This window comes from Furipterus horrens, unplaced genomic scaffold, assembly GCF_987537825.1.
Source record: "Furipterus horrens unplaced genomic scaffold, mFurHor1.1.pri manual_scaffold_3, whole genome shotgun sequence".
NCBI lineage: Eukaryota > Metazoa > Chordata > Mammalia > Chiroptera > Furipteridae > Furipterus > Furipterus horrens.
The window spans coordinates 21,009,198-21,034,721 of NW_028327173.1; the positions used below are offsets into that span (position 1 = coordinate 21,009,198).

Here is a 25,524-nt window from a genome sequence, read left to right on the forward strand (position 1 = left end):
TGAGAACCCATCTTAAACATCCCTCCCTGCTTTAGAAACTGACTTGGGAAAAGCTTGGTCATTCAAGCCAACAATAAATTTAGGTGGATGCCCCAAGTATTTACTGTTTTTATCCAGTTAAAGAGTCTATTTCTTGGACATTTGGTTTAATTCTGAGATCAAAATGCTAAAAAGTTCTGTTCAAAGGCAAGAGTCAAATCTACTTTTTCAGTTGTCATTTACTACATCAGTCACTTCTCCAGGTTTCCCTAAATTAGCTTGAGAGAGTGAGACAAGGAAATATCTACCTTTGGAACCACAGCATAGCTAAATTAATTATAGCTGGAATAGCTTTCATTGCAGCTGTCCAGTTCCCCACAGATAACCCAGGGAGTGAAGGGACAGTGTTTTGCTTCGGCAAAAATGTAAGATGCATGTTTCTGCCTTCTTAGTACAAAAAGGTTTAAGACTGAATGTATTATGGGAGCATCGCCTTTGCCAAATCAAATGAATGACGGGGTAGCTATAAAATGTGACAATCACATTTCCTCTTTGCTCAAGTAATTCTGTTTTTCCAAAGCTTTAGCAGCTTAATTAAATCTGTTGGACTGGAGGAGGAGAGAACTGTTCTCGAACAGTTAACATGATATTCTTTAAGGAGAAAAAAAAGCCAAAGAAAACTCATTATCAGGCATGCTCGCCTTAAAGGTGGTAGTGGGTAAAATCTGGAGTTTCAATGTTTTAAAGATGCGTATCTTGTATTTGGTGTTAGCCTCTAAGTCTAGTATTTCATGTGGAATTCTTGCTATATTTTATGTTAGGTACATTTAACTGCCTACCTAGCTTTCTTCATCCATGAAGACATTCTCACCACAGGGGTATTGATAAAGCAGAGTAAAAATGTGCTGTTTGTATGGTTTACCTGTTGTTTTGCCTCGAATGCAGGCCCTGCTTTACTTGAGTTGTTGTTAGGATCAATTATGAAACAAGTTTGGTGCCTCTTCTTTATCATGTTTTTTCCCTTGTAGCAGTTGTGTTTAATGTCATTAAAAAGAAATAAAAGTTCTCGTTAGTGGCATATGTACTGTGACCGTCTGCTGCAGGCTTTGATGGAGGGTTCCTTCCTCTGCGTAGGTAGGTTAGTGGGATGTGGGAGGGGGTGGCAATTAGTAGAATGTGGGACTGGGGAGGCAAGGGTGCATGCTCCCTATTCTTTTCAGGGTAAATTACAGTGTTGAGAAGGGCGTTGCAGCAGTGAAGACATGTTGAAATTGATTGGGATTTGCAGCTACATATAGGGCATGCCAGGAGCCTGACATAGGGAGAGCCTGAAATATCACTGTGCTGCTGTTTCTGCAGAGGGGAGAGATGGCTCAGCCTGATCAGACAGGCATTGCCTTGCATTCCTTCCCATGTTTGTGTGGTTGACCTCTGTCTGCCTCTCCAGAGTTAGCACTGATAAAGGAAGAAGCTATCCTGGGACATTCTCCCTTGGGAAGCGATGTGAAGTCGGAACTGATGGTACAAAATTTATGGTTCTTCTCTAGAAATCGACTGCTCCTAGAATCTGGGGTGAAGGCTGGATAAGTACGGGTAGATGTGGGAGACACAGTGTTCCTTAGATCCCTTTTGTGAACCTAAGCTTCTTAGACTTACCCCCCAGGAGCAAGGATGAAAGGGAAGGCGATAATAGCCCGGCACCTATATTAGCCAACGCTTTTTAAATCTCAGCTCTTGCTGAGAAAATAAGTGGCAGCATGTTTGCACAGGCTTTCTGTACTGCTGTTCTATAAATTTTGTCTAGTATATATTTTACAGTCCAAGCAAAAGGTTCAGTTTAAATTTGCTAAATACTATTTGATATTCTTGTCTGACTCTGAGGTGCTTCTGATCTGTACATACCTGTTTTGCTCCAGCTAGGTAGATGATCCTTTGTCCAGTAATTGCTTATTTCCTTTTCAGCACCGTAGGCTTCAGAGACCAGGCTGGATTCTCTGAAGTGGTGGCGTCCCTTACCCTTAGTTTCATGTTATGAAAAAGTGAGGAGAAACAGACCTTCTCTAAAAGGAATGGGCTCATTCTTGTAACCGTTCTTTAAAACATTCTCCTGCTTTGAGCTTTTAAGGACAAAAAACCCCAAACCCCTGAATCTAGAAAACAGTTGCCTGCTCTTCTGAGTGTTATTCCACTTTTCTAAGAGAAAACAATTATTCCTACACTGATTCCAAGGTATGCTTGCTTTGTATTCCAGAGCACCTGTCGGGGGGGAAAAATTTCCACTTGTCACAGGAAGTGTCAGCTGGTGAGTGGTGGAATTCCTCAGTGAACAAGCTCCTTCCTCTTCAATCCTCCCCACCTGTCCGCCCCCTGTGACAACTGGAACATGCCACAGACGAAATCTGACCCTCCGTAGCACCCATTAAGAATGGGGTGGAGGGGGTGAAAAAGAAAAAGAATGGGGTGGAATGTAATCATTTGGATAATCTTCAAAATAGTCCATGTGTTAGTCCTGAAATGTATCATTAAGGAACTATCTTTATGCAAAGGTCTTCAGTTTAGCTTCAAGTAACTAAAGAGTTTGGGAATATTATGCTGATGAAGTTTGGTGGAGTTGGGGCTGGGCAGGGAGGGCGGTCCTATTTATGTAAACAATTTGTTCTTGGAGGCTGCTTCTAAAAAGCAAAATCCAAAAACTATGAAATAGGTTTAAGGAAGGCGAGAAAGTATAAGTCTGTTACATATTTCTGCATATTTAAGAGATCTTAAAATGGATTCTAGAGGAGGCCCATACCGAAAAGCTAGTGCTTGAGGGCACAGGATTAGGAGGAAAGAACTCTGTCCCCCACAGAAACACTGCACGGCCCCTCCCCGCACCCTGGGCTTTCTCTCTTGTTCCTGTGTAGGCCCCCAGTCTTGGTGGCAGTGGAGTCTGGGAATCCTCTGTTCTTACCCTTTGTTTTTGACAGAGGAAACCCCCCTCACCCCCCCCCCCCCGCCCCCACACACAAGGAACTGGCCTGAGGTGTTCCGTGCATCACAACATGCGGGCTCCTGCCTTTCAGCCCTGCGTTCCTCACACAGGCCTACTGTGGTCAGCAAGTCAGGTCCCAAAGAATTTGCCTGAGGAGTCTGCAGAAAGTCAAGTCCCAAAGAATTTGCCTGAGGAGTCTGCAGAAAGTCAAGTCCCAAAGAATTTGCCTGAGGAGTCTGCAGATCTAAGAGAGCGGTGAAGAAAGGACCATTTCCCAAGTCACAGCTGTAGGGTTCTGTGCCACTAGGTTGATTCAGGAAAAGCTCCATCGTTAAAGAACTCGGGGTGGGGGGTGCAGGGAGGTAATTCAGGGCGATGGAGTTTGAGACAGGCAACTCCCATGAGCAGTGCTTCCTGAATCCCACTGACAGCTGTGGATACCTGAGGCGGGCTTGGGGGCTTCTCCGTCATGTGGCACTGTGCAGACAGACGCAGAGGACCTGGGAAATACCTCTCTGAGACTCGGCTCCGAGTTGTGTGTGCTATCAGATTTCCCACTCAGCCTCGAAGACCTGCTTTCCTTCTGCTCTCAGCACCAGCAGAACAGCCTTCCCTAGCCCCGCTCGCCTGGCACACTCTGTCCAAGCCCTTGCTGGTTCTGACCGAGATGTTCGAGGTGCCCCGTTGACTGGTTTGCTCACTGGCTAAAGCACCATCACTCTACCTTGCAGCCTGCTGTTGGGATGGTAATGATGTTCCTTTCATAGCCCAGAACAGCGGGCTGCGCACACTGAGCCGCACGCAGAAGGCAACTTTGGCAGTTCCTCTTCATGTCCCTCCTCACCCCTGGGAGAAACAGAGCTGCATTCCTTTGGCCAGGGAAAGCATGCAACCCCATCCGAGGGGAAAACCCTTTGTTTGAAAAACTGAGCGTCAGCTTGCATACCTACGTGGTGAGGCAGCCCAAGCTTGGTTTGGGGGGCGGGGGTGGGGCTCAGTGATAGGATGATGGAGCAGCTATCTTCTCCTCCTACACGTGCACCCCCATCTGTTCAAGATTTCCCTTCCAACTGCAGCTTGGCTGGCAGGCTTGTCCCTAGGAAGCTGCAGGCCAAAATGGAGAGAGAACTGACTGGCTGCCAACTGCCAGAAAAAGAGGGCAACGTTTGGGCATATACCAGACGACAAGGATGTGCCTTTTCATTTGTCTTTTTATTTTACGTTTAAAAAGTGGTTATTGCTCTAACTGGATCAGAGGTAAGGACCTCTCCCCTAAGGAGCCTTGGCCTTGCAGCCCCATTCAGCAGGGATGGAAGTCACAAGACAATGAGTGAAGCCTCATGCCCTCCCATGAGGAAGCCCTTAGTATTGCTGACATCTGCCTTGTACCCTGTCTCTCCTCCCTCCCTATGTGCCACACCCGGGCCAAGCAGAGTGGTGGCTGACCCAGCCAGGAGAGCTTTTGGAGACCAGAAGGAAGGGGTGGTCACTGGTGATGGCTTTCAGCTCTCTGGCGTGGGGGCTATTGCTTATTCAGTTCAACAGGTATTCATGGAGCACCTACTGTGTGCCAGGCTTGTGCTAGGCGCAGTCCTCCCACACTGTCCTTAGCCACTACTGGAAGGTGCAGAGGTCCACCTCTTCCCGTGCAGGCATTCAGCAGCCGTAACTTGTCAGTCCTAGGGAAGTGTCTGTCTTCCCTTATCAAGCACCATTTTTTTTTTTTTAACCAGAAAGGGGCAGTGGAGAGAGACACCTGTCACCTCACACTACACAGGCTCTAGGGAAGAACATGAGGACCCTGGGTAGCTTTCATAGAACCCTGGATGAGATGTCAAGATATGGGGACCCCAGAGTCCGGGCCTGCCTTCCAGCAACTTCCACTACAGCGTGAGTGATTTAGCAGCCCTCAGGACATCCCAAGGGAACATACCTCTTCACAAGACTTTTCCTAAAAAGAAATGGGGTCAATACCTTCCAGGTGTCTTTCCTATTTTTCCTTCTTAAAACTCCGGACTGATGGTTTTACAGTCAAAATAAGGGCCAATCAAGACAGGATGCAGGCAGCCAGCTCGGGGAATCCCTCCGTCCTCTGGAGCGGAGCCCTTCGGTTGTGTTTTCCAAGATACAAAACATGTAACACCTCACACACTCACAAAGTTGTGCATCACACCGCAAGCAAGTCTTTGATGGCTGGATCCAGAAAAGGCTTCATGGCAGCCACAACCCTGCCCAGCAGGCAGCCCCATGGCTTCCCTGATGGTTCTTGGTCTCAAAGACAGTGTCAGCCAGCCCAGGTTCCTGTCACCTTCTCAGTGAGGAAGCCAGTCCAGGAGACGAGGGGAGGCAGAGAGAAGGCCGCGTCTCATGCAGCTTTGCCTTTTCCAGAATGGGGCCAGGCCTCTGAGTAGTGTGGCTTATTTTTTGCAGAATTCGGGTTTGTGGTTCAGCCTCCTTTCCCAGACTAGGACATGTGGGGCGGAGAGAACTACACAGCTAGCTGCACCTCCCTCCACTGCAGCCTTCCCTCCCTGTGCCTCTGGACCTGGGGACCAGCAGAGAAGAAAAATGACATCCTTCTCCCTGCAGACAGGTAGTCACGCTTCGATGGTGTTCACTGAGAGCTTGTTTGGAAACTGGGAGGAAAAAAGTGAGAAGAGCGGCCAGGGCTAATTGGACAGACTTCTTGTGAGGTTCGAAACAGAGAGACCCCCGGAAGGAAGGGGGCAGCAGGGCTGCAGCCTAAAAGCCAGACTTTGGCCCCGTGTGGAAGGAAAGGAGTGTCCCTGCCTGGACATCTTGTCTCTGCCTCCTCAACCCGGCCTTCGGCCTCACTTGGCTGAACGGCCAAGTCTGGGTCCTGGACCCACCGCCCCTGGTACCCACTCCGCCCCCAGCAGAGCCATCCCTCTGGCTGGTTCTCACATCCTGCCAATCTGCCTCTCAGTACAGCCTCTGCCACAGACGTTGTTGAGGTGCTTCTGGAGATGGGGGTTAATCAGAGGCTTCAGGAAAATGCGCCAGAAAGAGAGAAGCCGAGAGAGAGGACGGTAAGCCAGAGGGTGTGAGGAGACGCAGGGAGGAGGAAATGTAGAGAGGGCCAGATGTTTGTTGGTAATCATCGTCAGAACCATGAGATCCTCTCACATTCTCTACTGTCTGTCTTCTGAGCTGCTCAGAGCCAGCACTGAAAAGGTTTCATATCTGTTTTACACAAGAGAAAATGAAGGTACAAAGAAATGAAGCACCTGCCCAAGGTCACAGCAGGAGAAGAAAGGAGCTCAGAAGCCCCTCTTCTTGTCCCACACCAATCAAGAGTTCTGCCCTCCCCATTCGCTGCCCCCCTCCCCCTCTAATGCCCACACTCCCCTGGCACCCTGCAAAGGGAGAGGATCCAAAATCAATTTGCAGCATCCCCTGGGTTACAAAGCAGCAGCCAAGCTGGGCCCTGCCCAGCTGTGGCCAGGCCAGGCCCTGAGCTGACCCCTTCTGCAGTCCAGGGCCTCCCAATACATGAGCCCTGGGGCCACCTCCCCAGGCAGTTCCAAGTCCTGCCCTCACCTTGCTGCGGAGAAGACCCCCGCCTTGGTGCTCTGGTGTGCTGGTTTCTGACGCACTCTTGGTTTTTTCCTTGTTGTTATTGGGTTCATTGTCCTTGATAATGTCATACTGGCGGCAGAAGAGAACAATGACGCCTGGGGGGACAAGGGAGAGCAGTCAGGGTCCTTGCCCACCTGCTTCACTCCCATGAGCACTTGCTGAGCTCCTGTTAGGTACCGAGCTCCAGATGGTCTCTCCCTGCACAACTGCAGGTCTGCCTCTGGCCTCTGGCTTCTGTGTCCACCTGTCCCCTTACCGACCACCCCCTTCACTGCTGCTGTGCTGGTCCTCTACAACACGCATTTGATCATGTTTCCTCTTCCCTTCTTTTAAATCGCTGAATTCTCCCCTTTTCTTTCAGGGGAAAACAGAGACAGTAGCGTTTGTTGAGCACGTGCCAAGCTACGTGCTGTGCAAGGAACTATTCTAGCTCGCTCACTCCTCACAGCACAACGAGGGTCTCTATCATCCCCAGGTTAGGGGTGGCAGAGCTGAGAGAAGTCACTCAAGGTTGCTCAGAGGTGGAGCTGGGATGTGCACCCCAGGGCCTGCACTCCGCTAAATGTTTACAAAGCCTAACAACTCCCTCTGCTTCCTTCCCCATCATCCTAACAGAATTATGTGACAATTTTGGGTTAATTCACTATGTTTGTATTATGATGATTTGGTACTATCTGTGCCAAGTCTAATAATGCACCATAAGCAAACCTCCTCTTTTGTATAAACCTTTGTTTTTTACTGCTTTTTCCCAAGTGCCTGTTTTTCTATGTGCCTATGGAACATCTTTTTCCAAATCCTTCTACCTGAGGGAGCCTGCCCTCTCGCCCCCGTGCTAATACAGCTTTGGCACAGTGTTCAATTCCCTCAAAGCAGACTCCAGTCCACTTCACAGCCTCACCATCCTTTCCTCCCCTACTTTCTACTTTTTTTCTTGGGTCCCAGCTGCACTGAGCCAGACTGGGCTTGATTTGTTTCTTGAACACACTGTGCCCAGAACACCCTTTCTTTCTCTCTTTGGCTGCCTGGTGAACTCCTATTCACCCTTCGAAGCTCAAACCCTGTGTTACCGCTCTTTGTGTTTTTTCTGTGTTCTACGCCTAGCCTCAGAATTGATTCCCTCTTCTCTGCTCCCATACATATTTCTGTTTAGCACTCATCTCATTGAATTACAGGTAAGTACAGGCCTGGCTTCTCCCAGACTGAGCTGCTTCGGAACACAAGGCTCTCTTAGTCATAGCTGTAGCACTACCTGGAATGCACTGTCTGGAATGTAGCACTATATGGAATGAAGTGGCTGTTCAGAAAATGCTGGCTGAGTACAAAAATGAAATTTGATCTTCATCCTCAGGGAGCTGACAGATAAGTGGAAAAAGAGATATAAACCCAACTAACTTATCTAAGACAGGCAGAAAAGAGGGGCAAACAACCCTGGCCGGGTGGCTCAGTTGGCTGGAGCGTCGTCCCGTACACCAAAAGGTTGTGGGTTCGATTCCCGGTCAGGGCACATACCTAGGTTGTGGGTTTGATCCCCGGTCGGGGCGCATACGGGAGGCAACCGATCGATGTTTCTCTCTCACATCGATGTTTCTCACATCGATGTTTCTGTCTCTCTCCCTTCCTCTTTCTCTAAAATCAATAAACATATCCTTGGGTGAGGATTAAAAAAAAGAGCGAGGTGGGCAAACAGTGTGCTGTGGAGGTATTGAGGCAGGAGTGACAGTCTAGTGTACGGACTGGGGTTTTATGGAGGCAGTCTCAGAGCCAGCCCAGGATGAGAAGGTAAGAGTGTGTCCCAAGCCTGAGCTGCCCCGGCCTGCAGTGCCTGGAGGCCCAGGAACCCAGGAGGAGGAGGAAGAGAGGCTGTGGTGCAGGGGCCAGAAGGCAGAGGGGCTGTGATATGTCACCACAAGGTAGCTCTCCATGTGCTATTTATTTGGTGAGGGCTGAGTTAGAGAAGGGATCAGATCTGGTCCCCAGAGCTGTCCCAGGCAGGACTTAGAAACTTCTGATCTCTTAGCTACCTCCAAGCCCCTTGCCTTTTGTTTTTGGGAGAGAAGGGATCTGGTCAGGGTCCTCCACTTCCCAGAGAGTAAGTGAAGAAGGACTCAGAGGCCAGACTCACCGGCCCACATGAACAGGACCACAACGATGATCAGCACCTCGCCTGTCTGCAGCTCCTGGTTCCTCCCCATCTCTTTCATGGTCACCTCATCTGTAGGGAGAGAGACACTGAGTCTGGGCTCCTTTCCTCCCCCAGCCACTCCTCTGTGGCCAAGCCCAAGATATTAAGTACTTATTTCTATAGGTGTCCACACATCTAACAAAAAGAGGTTCTAGAATGTGCTGCTGGCTACTTGGGCTTGCAGTGATAAGACAGTTCAAAATTAAGTTTTTATATATCCATTGCACTGGGTCACTGGAATGACTTCCTCTCTCAGGTACTGCTTTACTAGGCAGCAGGGGAGGGGTGGGGGGAGATGGGAAGTTAGAGCTTTCTTCAACGTCCTACATCAGGCCCTGACCGCCTCCCCTCCCACCAACCCCCAGTCCTAACAGTGAAGGGGCCTGCCTTTGTTCTTGGAGGTCATCTTCTCAGCCTCCCGCGGTGTCTTGAAGAGCACTGGCTCGCTAGCAGGACTCTGGCCCTGAATGGAGATGGCTTGCACGTGCACAATGTATTCCGTGTCCTCTTCCAGGTCCCAGAGGGCGCATGAGCGGGTGGTGGTGTTCACCTCCTGGATGAAGCGCAGCATCCGCACGTCCTTCTTCTGCCAAGGCAAGAGCCAGCCCACTGTTTCCAGTGCCCAGTCACCACTGCCACTCTGCCACCTCTTCAGTGGTGATAATGGGCTCACCTGGCTACCATGCTAAGCCCTTTGCATACCTAATCTTCCTTCTGCATCCCATCATCTCTGCAGGTATCATTGCCTCCACTTTACAGCCGAGGAGACGGGTCAGACAGGTTAAGGAAGGTGCCTAAAGCCATACGTTTCTGAGAACTGGAGCCAGGTCCAAATCTCAGGTCTGTTTAACATCAAAACCACCTTCTTCATTCTCAGGTTCCAGATGAAGGCTCCAGAGCCCTTCCTCACCAACTGAGCCCTTCCGGGGCCCCCTTGCAAGCCATATGTGTAACTTCCTGCCTGTCTGGCTTGCTCCTCGGTCCTTTTCCTTTTTCCTCCCCCATCAACCACTGCTATCTTGATGTGTTCTCCCCTCCCAGAGGGTTACCTGCTGAGAGATGGCAAATCCGATGACAACCTCATCTTCCAGGACATCCCAGCTCACCACTGCAGAATTGGCCTTGAGGTGCCTGACAGTGACATTCACTGGGGCAGAGGGGCTTTCTGGGGGTGGGGAAGGCACCTGAGCCTGAGCACCCCCTTTGGAGGCCCAGGCCCACTGTCTCATGAGTGGAAACCTGGGAAGGACATGCAGTAGGGGAAGAAGAAACCAAAGCACATGGGCCTCAGTTCCTTAGTGGGGTGCAGGGCCAGGCCTGAGAGGCCCCAGGCTCCTTGTGTTCAGGATGGGAGCCTCAGATGGCCACAGCAGGCCCTACTAAGGGTCCAGGCTGAAATAGAGGGGCTTGGGCCAAGGCCAGAACTAATGGAGGGGTGCTAAGAGGTGGGGGGGACAGGTCTGGGGGGAGACCTAGGTAGCCAGGGTTGCAGGAGCTGAAGGTTGGTCTGATGAAAAGCAGTCAAAAAGAATCCCAGTCCAGTGCTCTTTCTATAGTTCTGCACTGTCAAGTGAGTGACCTTGAGGACACAGGGAAGACTATGGGTCGAGAAGCAGCAGGATGGGGGGAGCCCTGGGCTGGGAATGAGGATCAAGAGAGGAACCCTCAGATCGTGGTGACCCAGGCAGAATGAAGCCGGTGGAAGGGCCTCTGTGAGCTCCAAGGGGCAGGCAGGGAGGTGGCAGGGGAGACGGGGTCTCTCAAGAGTAGGGCCCCTCAGCAGAGAATCAAGAATGCAGGGTAGGTAGGGCCTTCTGAATGTGGGAAGAGGATGGATGGGTGTCAGTTGAGAAGGGGGTAGGAGAAAGTTGTGGGGCAGTGGGGGTCGGGGAAGGAAGAACCTTCTAGGAGAAGGTCAGTGGAGTCACAGAGCCTCTATATCTCACCAGGGGCAGGTGCCGGCAGGGGAAGAACTGGGCCTGAGCCGCACCCCTCAACCCACAGATGAGTGGACCCGAGATCCAAGAGGAGACAAAGCCAGACGTGGACTAGGAGACAGAGGGACACAGACAGGTGGCGGCATACACAGATCCAGAGCACAGTCAGAGACAGATGGAAGCAGAGAGACAGCACCGGGCCACGGAGAGAGGGAGACATGAAGTAGGGAACGGCAGCCAGAAGGGACAGAGACGGGGCCTCAGGGAGCCTGGCGAGGATGAGGCCGGGCCTCATGGGACAGGCCAGACACTGGCTGCACCAGGCTGAGGGGCCAGTCCTCACACACATGCTCACGTACACTGGGACCTCACTGGGACCCCATTCCTCTCTGACCTGCAGAGTTGGCCTGTAGCCTTTGGGGACAGGGAGGGAGGCCCAAGGTAGGGGGACTGGTGTCCTCAGCTGCTCCCGGGGCCAGAGAAGGGAGCTAGGGCTCCTGAGGCAAAAGGCCTGGGCTCAGGGCAACGGTATGAGGGGCTTCAGGATCACAAGACCCTACACCCCAGGGCTGGGGTGGCTGGAAGGGATGGGGAAGGGTTGGAGGAACGGAACAGGGGTCAAAAAGGCAGGGAAGAGGCTGAGGGTGGCGTCAGGGAGCAGTGGGGGGGCAGAGACGGGTGCCCAGGAAGCAGGGGAGGGAACTGAGGACTCCCGCCGCCCGGCGCATGCCGAGCCCCCGCCCAGGCCCCCTTACCCGCCTGCACGAGCGCGAGGCAGACGCAGCCCAGCCACAGGCGGAGCGCAGCGCGGGGCGACCCGGGGTGCATGGCGGCGGCTCCGGCCGGCCGGCCCGGGGCGGCGCAGGGGGACGCGGCTCCGGTGCTCAGCGGCCGCTGGCGCTCGCGCTCCGGCCCGCGGCCCGGCCAGCCCGGCCGCCCCGCGCCGCCCCGCGCCGCTTGCATGTCGGCTCCGCGGACAGCGACTCCCGCGCAGCGGCGGCGGCGGCCGCGTCCACGTCGGGCGCCCGGGGGGCGGGGCGCCCCCGCTGCGGGGAGAGGCGCGGGGCGGAGTGAGGGCTGAGGGCCCCCCCCACCCACTCCGCTTCTCACTCGGCCAGGCGCTGGGTCCGCGGGGCTCGACAACTGACCGCTCCCACCCTCTCGGCCGCGCAGGAGCGCAAACTGGGTTCTCCGCGCCCCACTGTGCTCAGCCTCAACCTCGCTGCCCCTCTCCCCGCACGGAGTCCGGACCTGGACCCCATCTCTGCCCTTTCCCAAGGGAGACGGAGAACAAGTGCTACGGAAATGCTTCTCTTTGCCTCTTTCATCCTTCTGCTTTGGGGGTCCTCACCCCTCACTCCACCCCAAACCCGAGGCCTTGCTGGCTGGGGCAGGAGTGAGCTGAGGGGAGTAATCACAATAGGGCTGGGTGACTATAGAGTGCAGGGTAGGTGTTGGGTGCACACAGTAGGGGCTCTGACTCACTGGAGGATCTAGCTCTGTGACCTCTGGCCAGTCCTCCTTTGGGGGACCTCTCTTTTTATCTCCATAAGGAGAGTAACAATGAGCATCTGCTAGGTAGTGTGGGAAGGGCTTTACTTGCATTATGCCACTTGCTTCTCACCTATAAGGCCCTGCTCTGCTCTTGGAATTTTGCACAGGAGGAGACTGCAGCTTGAAGAGGTTACCTGACTTGCAAGGACACACAGCAGAGCCAGGATTTGAACACAGGATGATCTGATTCCCAAACCTGTGCTTGAGGCGACTTTCACCCACCTAAAGTAAACTCAGTCACCCTGGGATCCCTGAGATCCTAGGATATTGTGCCAGCTCCTTCCTACCCAGAGAATAATCTGGAACAATCTATTCCCAAGAGCAGGGTGAGGGAGAAGGGGCTCCAGTCCCCCACTCCTCCCATTCTGGCAGGGATGAACTCTGAGCTGTGAATGACTTAATGACTAAAGTGCTTTGGAGCCAGGGCAAGCAGCCACAGTTCATAAAAGGGCTTGGATGACCCCTCCCTCATTACCTTGGGACATCCATATACCTACCATTGTCCCTACCTCAGTCCCACACCCAATTCTACGCAATCCACTTCTTTTCTGATCTTGGAGTGCAAGAAAAATGCCTTCATCCTGCACCTGCCATCTCCCAAATGAGGATCTCTGAACATCAACCAGACAGCTAGGGAAAATCCCTACCCCATCCCTGTGACACTCTCCACCCCAAGTCCCTGAGAAACAGGTTGAGGAGAGAGGCACAGCCCAGGGCCCCAGGGCCTGTGACATGGAGGGGCCGCCCACCTCTCCAAATGAGCCCCTCTCCCCACTGTCTGAAATTCCACCATGAGGAAGGCATTCCTTTGCATCTTAAAAGCCTTCTGGTCTTCCAGAGGCCCGTGGGAGGGTTAATCTTTTGCAAGGAGATCCCTTGCAAAGTTACCCCACAGAACCGTCTTCAAGATCTCCGCATTGTCCCTTTTAGATTAAGAAACGGAGGTCCACAGATGGAAAGAGCTTGGTGCAAATTTGCACAGCGAGTCAAGAGCAACAATAGAGCCCTCATCTCCTACCGTCCATCTCAAGGACTCCTGACGCTGCATCCCAAGTTTCTATTTGGTCGCCTTGGAAGGGGTGAGATGGGAGGGGACTCAGGGGTTCTTGTTGAAGAGCGGAATTTAATTGGCCAGCCCCTCATTACCCCCAGGCCTGCTCTGCTTGGCAGGCTGACAGTCAGTCTCCCAGACCCATCTGTTTCCACAGCCACATACCTTGTCCTGGAGTGAGTTTCAGTTGGGGCCCTGGTCCAGAGGGCAGTACCCCTGGTCCACCTATTTGGGATGGGAACCTGGGAACCAGAGCACCTCTCTCTGTCCTTTATCTTTTCTTTCTCTTTCGTTCTCGCTCTCGCCCTCGCCCTCTCTCTCTCTGTCTCCCTCCCCCTCTCTCTCTGTCTCCTTTCCCTTTCTCAGGCAGCTGCTTTCCGCCCCAGCCTACCAGGCCCCGCCCCACCAGCTGCAGCTTGGCCCCTAGGGACCCCCCCTCACCCACCAGGCTGGAAAGGACAACCCAGGGCCTGCAGGAGCAACTGGTGTCTCCTTAGGTCTCCTTTCAGGACCCAACAGGAGAGAGGCCAGCTAGAGGGCACAGAGCCCACTCCTGTCTGCTGGGGAGAAAAGGAGGCAGGGACTGGGTCCTAGGAGGGTCTGAAGTCCAGTCCAGCGCTGGGGAAAAAGGAGCCTCGGCGCCACCTGCTGGTATCTTCAGGTATAACCCCAGGTAGATGTAGGGCATTGGGAGCGGGGAGACGGCTGCGTCTGGTTTTGAGAGGGATGGGGAAGGGTTGCTGGAATTAGGACATGAAAGATGGCGAGGATTTGGAGAGTTGTGGACGTGGGGGCACAACCTTCCCAGACCCCATGATACATGGGGTGCTTGGGCATTACCTTGGTACTGGGAAAAGTCCTGACGCTTATAGTGTGGCAACCAGTGGAAGCTAGCTTGGGAGTGAGAAGAACTGGGAAGATTTAGAAGCACCCTGGCTGATCTCTTAACAGAAAGCTAAGAGAAATATGTGTTCACAAGTGTTTGTTGAATGTATGGAACAGTTTTGTTCTCCCAACATAAATTTATTTAACACCTATTCTGGAAATACAGCAGTGGAAGAATGAGGATCTGAGTGGGGGCTGGAGGATGGGCCTCTGTCCTCCCACACTGCACTGGTCTCCATTTGGAAAGCTCCATAGACATCTCTGAGGGGGCTGACTGGCCACTTACACATTGGCACCTGGTGGGGTCCTGAGCATTCGGATCCTCCTGAGTGTCTAGAGCTTCCCAGAGTTCCAGCACCTAACCCAGACTGCAGGTACCTCAGCCAGATTCCAGGTCACTATGGGAAGGCTCCTCTTTGCCGCTAGAATGGCCATGACCCTATGTAGAGGACCCCTAAATATACACACCCAAAACCACAGGAAGAATCAGAAGAAGGGCAAGACATTGCTTTGGGAATATAATAATCAAGCACCCACTAAGAACTTGGCTATTTGTCCATGTAATTTTGATTCTTAGGCTATAAGTGTTATTAGCTCCCATTCCAGATCATGCAGCTGAAGCTCAGATGTGTGGGGACTTGCTCTGGGTCCATAGCCAGTGAATTATAGAGCCATGTCTCAAATTCAGTTATGTGGCTCCACGTTTAGGGTTCAATCCAGTCTGCCTACCTCCTTCCTTCACCTCTGAGGTGTCTCAGGGCAGAGGCCCAGGGCCAGGGCTCACTCAAAGACATACATTTTCCTTCCCTGGAGGGCTTGAGGAGGCTTGCTGCTCACAGAAGCAGTTGCTAAGCCCAGGGTTCAGACCACACCTGAGAAGGGACCCACCACTCCCCCAACCTCATCCACGTGCCAGCACATTACATACATGAGAGAAACTTTTGAATCCTCTCAACCCCAAGAAGTCAAGATTGTTATATCCATTTTACAGATGAGGAAAATGTGGCTCAAAGAGAGGAAGTGGTTTGCATGGGTCATACGGCTGGGAGACACTGGTGTGACCTGTCTAATCCCCAACGGCCCTGTCACAGCAGTGATGAGATCAGCCCGGCTCAATGTTTACCTGTGCCAGGCCAGCTGGGGATGAGTGCTGAGGACATATTGAGGAGCCAAATTGGTCTTAGCCCTTGAGGAGCTCCCATGGTAAAGAAGGAGAAACACTCCTAAAAAACAGAGAGGGGACTGCCCTCTGGACCAGGAGGCACCAATAATCTACAGGGGCCAGAAGTAAGCATTAACTTGAAAGGAAAGCAAGGAGAACTTCTGGGAGGAAGTGACACGTGAGCTAAATTACTACTGACAATCAGGTAAGAATTGGTGAAATGAGAGAAAAAGGGTAGAGGGGAAAAAAATAGTTGATCCTGAGGCCTGGGAGGGCAGCGTTTATGTGGAGAGAAAACAGAGGAGGGCAGATGGTGGGTGGGAAGGATTGCTACAGACACTTGGTCTGTGACAATGACAGTGAGAAAATAGGATTGATTTGAAATACTGATCCAAGCTTACAAAAGAAGTCAAGGCTAGGGAGGGCTTTATTCATTCAACAAATACTTATTGAGCACCTACAAAGTTTCAGGTGCTAGGCTAGGTCCTGGGTACACAGCTGTGAACCAAGGTCCCCCACCCCTATGGATTTCACGTTCTGGTGGGAGAAACAGACAATAAATGAATGAGATAATAATTAAATAAAATATCTTCAGAGACTCACAGAGGTTATGAAAAAATGGGATAATGTGGTAGAGAATGGATAGGGTAATGTTAGGTAGTGTGGTCCGAGGAGGTGACAACTGAGCTAAGACTGGAAGAATGAAAAGGAGGCAGGAAAGATGCTCCAGCCACAGGAACCACAAATGCAAAGGCCCTGGGGCAAGAGCAAGCTTAGTATGTTCAGAAAACTTGAAGCCAGTGAGACTGGGGCTTCATGGGCAAGAAGGAGGAAATAAGGTGGCTGGGTAGATAGCACAGGGCCTGAGGTGGGGAGGGTTGTGGAAGAATTTAGGTTAATTCCACTTGCAATGGGGAGCTTTAAAGAGAGATGCAATGTGATCTGATTTACATAAAATACAAAGTTCACTGTGCCTAATCCATTGTGTAGACTGGACTGTAGAAAACAGGGCCAGATGACCTGTGAGGAGGCAAGGGAGCTGCTACAGTTGCCTGGCTAGAAACCATGGATCTTGGCCTGGGTGGTGGCAAAGGACAGGGAGAGACGTCGATAGAGGCTTTGGAATACTTTCTGTAGGAGGACCTGATGGACGAGATGCGGTGAATGAGAAGAGAAAAGATGAAGAGGAAACAGGGCAGAGGCTGGCTCTCCAAAGCCTGAATTCTAAGCCAGAAACACCTGGTTCAGCGTCTCTGGGCCAGTTACTTAACCTCTGTGAGCCTCAAATGCCTCCTGTTGGAAATGAAGGTAATAATAATATCCATACCACAGAGTGGTGGAAGTGGTGATGGGGGTTGGAAAAGAGGAGGTAAGAGAGGAAGAAAGGGAGTAGAGAGAGGAGGAGGGAGAAGGGGAAGGGGGAGAAGGGGGCCTTCTAACTGGGTAAAGGAGACCTCCTCAGATCTCTTCAGTTCATCAGAATCTACAAAGGAACTGACTCCCATCTGATAGCGCTCAGAAAGGCTGAGAATCTTTCCCAGTGCCTCTCAGTCTGTCAGTGGCAGCTCCATGTCTCAAATTGCCTCAAGCCTTGGACTCCAGCTTTGCTTTTGGAGAGGGATTCTCAGCTACAAACCAGTCTCCAAGATGTGGAGGGGGGCGTGGCAGGAAGTGAAGGCAACTGAAGTCAAATCTCTTCCCCACCAGGGAGGAATGGAAGGCCAAGAACATGGGAATCAGACAGCCATTAGGCTCAAACATCGGCTTAGCCCATGAGTGGCTGGGTGACCTCAGGTGCCGCCGTCTGAAGTAGGGTCCAAGGCTCCAGGGACCGACCACCTCCCACATCCTAGGTACAGGAGGATCTTTACTCTGAAGGAACAGGGTTCTGCAGAGCCAGGAGACGGCCAGCAGAGGGCGTCCACCTTGGTCATGGTGAAGCCACTGTTGCCCAGAACAGGGAAGGCTGCAGGGACTGAGCGCCCAGCTGGGACAGGAGGCCCTGCCTCCTGCTTTGCTCCCTTAGCCTGGTCCTAGGTGGGCAGACCACAGATTCAGCACCCAGGCAGAGCCTAAATCTTGCTGCTGCTGCTGCACTGAGCACAAGTCACTGAGCCTCTCAGAGCCTCAGTTTTCTCATCTGTAGACGAGCCTCCTTCTGTGAGGAGTCAATGAAGATTGACCACATATGGGGCTGAATATATGGGAGCTGCTATTTTTAAAAATCCCTCACTGGAGCATATGTCTATTGATTTTAGAGAGAGAGGAAGAGAGAGAGCAGCATCGATGTGAGAAAGAAACATTGATCTGCTGCCTCCTGTATGTGTCTCGACCGGGGATTGGACCCACAACCTAGGTATGTGCCCCGATCAGGGACAGAACCCTCAACGCTTTGGAGTATGGGATGACGCTCCAACCAACTGAACCACTCAGCCGGGCTGGAGCTGCTATTTTTTTTAAAGTATATTTTACTGATTATGTTGTTATAGTAATCCCAGTTTTTTTCCCTTTTGCTCCCCTCTGCCCAGTACCTCCCTTCCCTCCAGGAATCCCACCTCACTTAGTTCATGTCCATGTGTCATGCATATAGGTTCTTTGGCTTCACCCTTTCTTATATTATTCTTAACATCCCCCTGTCTATTTTGTACCAACCAATTATGCTTCTTAATCCCTGCACCATATCCCCATTTCTCCCCCTTCCCCCTCCCAGCTGATAACCCTCCATTGATCCCCATATCTATGATTCTGTTCCTATTCTGGTTTACTTAGTTGGATTTTGCTTTTATTTTTTAGATTCACTTGTTGATAGTTGTGAGTTTGTTGTCATTTTAATGTTCATATATTTTTATTTTCTTTTTCCTAAATAAGTCCCTTGGAAATTTCATATAATTATAGCTTTTTCATGATGAACTCCTTTAGCTTTACCTTGTCTGGGAAGCACTTTATCTGCCCTTCCATTCTAAATGATAGCTTTGCTGGATAGAGTAATCTTGGTTGTAAGTCCTTGCTTTTCATCACATTGAATACTTCTTGCCAGTCCCTTCTTGCCTGCAAAGTTTCTTTTGATAAATCAGCTGATAGTTACCTTTGTAGGTAACTCTCTGATTTTCTCTTGCTGCTTTTAAGATTCTTTCTTTATCTTGAACCTTTGGCATTTTAATTATGATGTGTCTCGGTGTTGTCCTCTTTGGGTCTAGCTTGTTTGGGACTCTCCGTGCTTCCTGGACTTGTATGTCTATTTCCTTTGCCAAATTTGGGAAGTTTTCCTTCATTATTTTTTCACACAAGTTTTCAATTTCTTGCTCTTCCTCTTCTCCTTCTGGTATCCCTATGGTTCAGATGTTGGCATGTTTAAAGTTGTCCCAGAAGTTTCTAAGCCTCTCCTCATTTTTTTCAATTCTTGCTTCCTTATTCTGTACTGGTTGACTGTTTCTTTCTTCCTTATATTCCAAATCATTGACTTGAACCCCAGTTTTCTTCCCTTCACCATTGGTTTTGTGTGGATTTTCCTTTGTTTCATTTAGCATAGCCTTTACTTCTTTCCTTATGCGTTTGCCATACTTAAGTATATCTGTCAAGCCTGTGAGCATCTTTATCACCAGTGTTTCGAACTCTACATCTGTTAGGTTGGCAATCTCCTCGTTCGTTAGGTTGGCTGTCTCCTTATCGCTTAGTTCTCCCACTGGAACCTTGATCTGTTCCCTCTTTTGGGCCATACTTCTCTGTCTCCTCATCTTGACAGGCTCCTGTGTTTGTTTGCCTCTGTGTCTTAGGTAGAGCTGTCGCATATGTTACATTGTAAGGGGTGGAGCCTTAGGTATTCATCAGTACAGGGCGACCCGTTTCACCACGTTGTGGTGCTGTATGTAGGGGAGGTGTCTGAGAGGGAAAAATGCCGCTTGCTCAGCACTCGCCTCTTTTTCAGGCACTTATTCCCCTTCCGTATGGGACTGGTGCCTCTCTAGCTGTTACCCTGGCTGTTGTTCCTGGGTTGGGTGGGTCTGCAGGCGTTCTAGAACCATGGGGCCCTTTAAACAAGGAGACTCTGCTGAGAGAACAGGAGTTTCTGCCTCCGCCCCAACCCCCACAGGTTTGCACAGTCAGGAATAATGAGTCTTTATTTTCCCCGGTGCTGGGGCATGAGCTGTGTGGTCTGGTCTGGTTCTGGGAGTGCTCCCCAGGTGTCCCTCCTGGCTTTTTAAAATGTGTGACTGCACTTTCTGCTGGCTTGCCACTGCCGCCGCCGCTGCTGCCAGTACACTGTGTCCTGTCCACTTGGCTCTGCCCCTTCTACCTGTCTGGATGAGTATTTCTTTTTTATATCTTTGTTGGACTTCCATGCAGCTCAATTTTCTGGAACTTGTGGTTGTCCCTAGTTTTGAGGTAGTTGTATTCCTTCTTAGTTGTGGAGGGAAACGCAGTGTGTCTGTCTAGGCCTCCATCTTGGCTAGAAGTCTCGGAGCTGCTATTTTTAATAGTTGTAATGTATCTTAAAGTGCCTCACACAAAGGGTGTCCAATCAGGGTAGCTATGATGACAACGACAATGACAATAATAGTGATGCAGGACTCAGTCATTGTTTATTTTGAATTTTGTAACCCAGAAGTATCCAGGGCCTAATAACCTGGGATGCCTCCAGTGACAGGGAGTTCAGTACCTCCCAGCAGCATGTTTTCACTGTCAGATCATCCTCTTGCTGAAAGCTGCCTCCTGAAAGGCATACCCCTGCTTAATTCCTGGTTCAGAGTGACCCCTGGCCTAGCTTCTGCCTTCAGGCCCCTTATTTCCCCAGGGTCTACCTGAAAGGCCCATTAGGTTGGAGAGCCAAGCCCCCAGCAGCTGGATTCTTGCTTTTTCAAGAAGGGCAGGGAGCTCACGAGTGACCTCAGCTGGCTTCACCAGCAGGAAATTCCCAGTGGGTCTTGTTCTTGCTATTCAAAGTTCCTTTTCTGCTAACTGGGAAGAAATAAGTGGAAGGAAAGCCCCCTGCTATCCTCTGGAGCTCCCTGCACTCCTCAGTCTCAGGAATGGTTGGAGGCCGGAGAGGGAATCTGAGGATCCAGAGTCACACACCCAGGAACACTCAGCTCCAACTCGCCTGTGCTAGGCCTCCCCTACTGTGTCTGAGGGTCTGGCATTGAGGGGTCTGGTGGAGAAGGCAGGAGCCAAACACTCCTGGGCTCAAATCTTGGCTTGGCCTACTTTGTGACCTCAGACAAATCACTCTACCTCTCTGAACCTGTTTCCTCACTGGGCATCTATCTTAAAGTGGCGTTGTGGTGGGTAGAGCAGATGTTATATGTGAAAAGGAAAATGAAGTAGTGGGTACATAGTATCTATAAATGTAGCAGTTAGATTATTATAAAATCCAAGTCCCTCATTTCCCCAAGACCTTTCCTACATCAAGCAAGCCAGTGTGTGGCTGTGGGAGTGGGTCATGTCAGGCAGGATCATGTCCTGACCCACTTTTCGGTTAGCAGGCACATTGTGCATGTGCCTGCATGAGCAAGAGTGTGCATGTGTGTTCACAAAGGGGCATGGGTATGCACACATGTGCATTGGGCATGCACATATGTGCAAAGGCATGCATGAATATGCATGTGCATGCATTCATGTATCCAAGGCTGCCCACCCAGGGATTCCCTGGGCACATGCATACTTGCAGGTCCCTGTGCGGTATTCTGCACTGATTCAGGAGGCCCCTCTGTTCACTGTTACTATGGAAACAAAGAGGCAATCCCCAGTTTCAGGGAGAACCTAAGGTGCCAGAAATGAGAAGCTGACCCAGTCTTCCCAGGAAAAGAGAGAGGTCCGGAGCATGAGGCCCCTGGGATAAGGCAACCTTGGCCTCTAGGGTTTGGGAATCTGGGACTCTGGGTCCCAGGACTCTGAATTCTCAGGGAAGCCTTTGCTTCTTCAAGGCAACCTGGCCCACTGGGAAGGGCTCGAGAAACAGAGCTGGGTCCCATCTTGGATCTGGCTCTAACCCCCTGCAGTCTCACACAGGGAACTTGATCTCTCTTTGCCTCAGTTTCCCCCTCTGTAAAATGGGCATAATAGCAGGTGCCAGCAGAAGCCTTGAGCTGGGATGTTTGTTACCTTTCCTCTCTCTGAAGTCACCTGCCCTCAAGGCTGTATGAGGGTCCCCCTCTGAGCCCTAAAGGGTCATAGAGCAGCCTCCTTCAAGTGCACTGCCCTCCATAGAGTCTTCCAGGGCCCTTGCAGCAGCCCTGGGAAGGAGGCATTTCACAGAATAACTGAAGCTCCTGGAGGACACAGTTGGTAAGCAGTGGGTCAGGTCTGTACCCCCGTCCCCCTGGCCCAGCCCTGCACCACATGAGCACAGAGGGGACTGGGGAATCCAACCACTTCTCTGGTGCCGCTTTGAGCCTGGGCAAACCCCCAGGGCAGAGCTGGGCTGCCAGAAGGCTTTCAGATTTTGACTGAAGTCTCAGATGTCCTGTATGCAGGCTGTAACACATCAGACAGAATTGGGTACAAGGTTACAAGTGAATACGCAGCCTCCTGCCCTTTGTTTCACTTCCATTTGCTGTGAACCTGGAAACAATTTTCAAATGGCCAGAGAGACCAGAGGGCGTGGCTGATGCTGGACTGGTGGGGAGCTTAAAGGCAGGAGGAGGGTAAGCCCGAGGTGGGAGGTGAGGGTTGGGGCATGGCATAGAGTCTCGACTGTCTACTTACTCTGGTAGGCAATGGGGAGCCATGGAAGGTTATTAACAGAGAGGAAGGAGACTTGATTTAGAGAAACTGAAAGTGGGCAGAGCTGTGAGAGGACCAGAGTGATAACACAGGGCGATCTGACAAGGCAGAGGGGCAGGGGAGGTGGTGGGGAGAGGACGGGGCAGGCCTGAGAGACATCCTCTAGTGAAAAGGGCTGACTTGGGAAAGAAGCAGGTGCAGAGGTGAGGGGTCCTGGATGGGGTGGAGCCTCAGGTTTGTTTAATAGGTGAAGAGGCACAGGACAGTCTGGGGTGGAAGGTGATGAGTGTGATACTGGCTGACTTGGGTCCAAGGGATCTGTGGGCTTCTGGGAGCAAGTCCAGAGGCAGCTGGAAATGCAGGTTTTATTGAGGAGCCAGAGGTTCAGAGGAGTTGTTTCTGCCAATGTTTGCAAAGCTGGGAAGGGGCCACCCCGGGATCTTCACTTGGGTCCATCGTCCTGTGGAGTCTGTACTCTCATATTGAGGGACCAGCAAAGATGCAGCCCCTTTCTCACTCCTGGATTCTGGGTTCGGCTGAGGGATCAGCTGCCTTCTTGGGGTTCAGTGCTCTTCTTAGGGGACATTGCAGGCATCTCTTTGCTGCAGAGCCTGGCAGCCTCTGAGGCTCTGCAGGCCCAAACTTCTGCTCTGTAGGGGGACCATCTCCAACCATCTTCCCAACCCGCTGACACCAAGGATTCCTTATTATCCACTAGGAACCCACATTTATTGGGCAGAGACTGTGCGCAGGCCCAGGTTTTCTCGCGATCCTCACAATGACCCTTGCCAGAGTGGGGCACTATTATTATGTTGTTATCCTTTCCATTTTACAAATGAAGGAACCAACTGAAGTTTCCAGGGCCTTTCTACTGTCCATCGTGGGGGTGAGTGGTGGGTCAGGGTTCGCACTGCTCAGTGGGAGCTACAAGGCTGCCATGTGACCTGGGTAGGCATGACATCTCTCTGAACCCCGTAAGTAAGTTTACTCAAGGGACCCCAGCTCCACCACAGCATCCCTGTTACCCCTGACTACAGGTCTGCAGTCCCAGCTCCCAGGATTTTCCCAACACCCCCGGCCACTGCCTTGTTCTGTTCCTCCTGGCCCAGCTTCCTTGGGAACAGCCAAGCCCAGGCTGTGCTCCTGGCAGTTCTGCCACCCTGGGCTCTGGTCCGGGGGTGGTCCCGAGCAGTGAAGGGGGCAGGCAGAAGCTGGGATCAGTTGGGCTAAGATGCCAGGCATCCGGAGACCCCCAGGCCTCCACCTCAGGATCCACTGTGCTCCAGGTTGGGGTAGGCAGGGCCCTTTGGAAAAGGGTGGTTTGAGGTTTTAATCACTTTATTAATGTTTGTTTGTGTAATTCAGTCCCGAGATGCTTTTCCCTCCATCTGTCCCCACCATCTGCTCCCATCGGGATTTTCCAAACTCTTTGGGACCAAAGAGGGGATGGTGGGGGCTGGGCCTCTGAGGGGTTGGGGTGGAGCTACCTCCACCTACCTCAATGAAAGGCTTCTAGGGAGGGGCAAGGGCTCCTGACTCAGACAGAACTGGGTTCAAATGCTGACACTTCCTTTCTTGCTGTGGTACCTCAGGCAGGTGACTTCACTTCTCTGAAGCCTCAGTCTCCACATCTGTAAAATGGCAGTAATATTATTGACTCCTCAGGATTAGTGCTGATCAAATGAGGTGACACAGGCAAAGTGCTCTGCATACAGTAGGTGCTCCAGAGCTGTGTGGTCCTCTCTCCACTCATCCCCTACTGTTTTTCTCTTCAGCATCCTGGGAGCTGGCTGTTCTTTTAGTGCTCGGGGTGGGGGTGCGGGGTGGCTACCCTCGCCAGGTGCTGGGGACCTCCCCTCCCCTGGGACTTGCCCTCTCGTCCATCTCCCATTGACCCTGCCCACTGCCGGCTGCTTGGTTCTTTTCACAGCCACCCTCTACAGTTACCCTAAGACATGTCTTCTCTCCCTTCTAGATGCCTCAGTCTGGGGTGGGAGGGGCTGTGTGTCATCAGCAAGAACAACTCACCCCTGCAAAAGGTCTTCATGGGAGGCACATTGGCAGGGTCCCAGGGCCGCTGGGACCTCATCTGTGTTTGCTCCTGTCCAGAATATCAAGCCTGAGGGGGCCAGTGAGGCAGTGAATGAGGCCAGTCTTGTCACTGCTCTGATCTTGGAAAATGTCAAGGGACCCAAGTCACCTGTCTAATCTTTCTGCTCTGACAGAGGAAGACACCTGCTCCAAATCATCTAGAAGGGAGGGACCCAGGCCTCCTGAAGACTGTCCCTCTGCACCCCCCCCCTTTCTGGACTCTATCTCAGGGCATGACCTTGAGACCTTGCTGTGCAGTGTGGGGAACCCCGAGCCTTCTGCTTTTGCTCACAGGGGTCTCCTAGAGCTTCTTAGGCTTCTGGGAGGGGAGAGGTTGCTGATGGGAAGTAACCAGCAGAACCTACCAGGACCCAAACTTTGCCTCCAGATCTACCTACTCGCTTGAGGTGCAGGGAAAGTCAAAGGGAGAGGAGGGAAAGCTAAGGTTCTGCCTCCAGAAGCCCCATCAAGAGAGAAGAGACAGGATGACGATGGGGGTCCTGAGGGCAGGGCATCAGAGCCCCCCTCACAGAGAAGAAAAACAGTGGGGCTAGCAGAAGTAGGCTCCTGAGGGCTGAGCTGAGGACTCAGGCTGGAGGAGGCAAAGCTGGGGCGAGAAAGTGGGAGGAAGCAAAGAGGGTGGCTGAGCAGCCCACAGGAGGGTAAACTGAGACCCACAGGTTGGGGAGAGGACCTAGAACAGACTGGGAGGACTCTGGCTTCAGGCAGGTGGGAGAGGGAGGAAGGAGAGGAGGGCCTGAAGCAGGCCCTCCAGGCCTGGTAGGGAGAGGGGAGAGAGCTTGTCACTCAAAGGGCCTGACGTGGAGGCTGAGTAGCAAGTCTCTTCCCACTCCCAGGTCCTCACGCAGGAGGCAGCTGGGAACCACCCACGCATGTCTGGCGTCTCTCACGCCTCCACCGGGGGTCCCAATACCAGCGCCAAGGCACATGTTGGAACTGGTGTTCTGCAGGGTCCAACTGCCTTCCCCATCTTCCGCAGCCTGGCCCACAGCTCCTCCAGCGGAGACCTCCCCTCCTTGCCTGCCCTCAAGCAAGAGGTACTTCAGGAGGGACTTGGACCTCCTGAGCAGCTTGGTCTGGGAACCTGCAGGTGGAGCTTTGTTCTGAGCCCTGGGGAGCCAGGAGGTTCCCAGCAGCTGTCACAGAATTGGTAGGAGCTATCCAGGCAGACCAATGCAGTTTGCCCACCATCAAAGTCCCTCCGGGAACTAGACCCATCTATGCTGCCCTGGTCATCTCTCACCTGGAGTTGGTCCCCTGGTCCCACCCTGGCCCCCAGTCCTCAGTTTGTTCTTGGCAGAATGTCTAAGTAAGCTTGACCTGGAAGTCAGGCCCTTACTCTGCTTAAAGCCCCAAGAGCTTCCCATCCCA

At 51.9% G+C, this 25,524-nt stretch overlaps 1 protein-coding gene across 1 annotated transcript; it reads right to left on the reverse strand.

Annotated features, from left to right (window-relative positions):
- Positions 1-4,143: 4,143 nt before the first annotated feature.
- FNDC5 (fibronectin type III domain containing 5) lies at positions 4,144-11,632 on the reverse strand. The gene is made up of 6 exons (XM_090269043.1): positions 11,425-11,632; positions 9,782-9,897; positions 9,120-9,318; positions 8,673-8,762; positions 6,512-6,645; positions 4,144-6,154 (listed from the first exon to the last, which is right to left on the reverse strand). Exons 1-6 carry the CDS (start codon positions 11,630-11,632, stop codon positions 6,149-6,151), a joined length of 753 nt encoding a protein of 250 aa, XP_090125169.1. The 3' UTR covers positions 4,144-6,148.
- Between the last annotated feature and the right edge of the window lie 13,892 nt (positions 11,633-25,524).

What these genes read in the sequence shown, in the direction of transcription:
- FNDC5 (XM_090269043.1), bottom strand. Translation starts at nt 11,632, where the DNA reads ATGCAAGCGGCGCGGGGCGGCGCGGGGCGGCCGGGCTGGCCGGGCCGC. An exon ending in CCTCGCGCTCGTGCAGGCGG is followed by an intron (nt 9,898 to 11,424) that starts GTAAGGGGGCCT and finishes CCCCACCCCCAG; the next exon opens with AAAGCCCCTCTGCCCCAGTG. An exon ending in GATGACCTCCAAGAACAAAG is followed by an intron (nt 8,763 to 9,119) that starts GCAGGCCCCTTC and finishes CTCTCCCTACAG; the next exon opens with ATGAGGTGACCATGAAAGAG.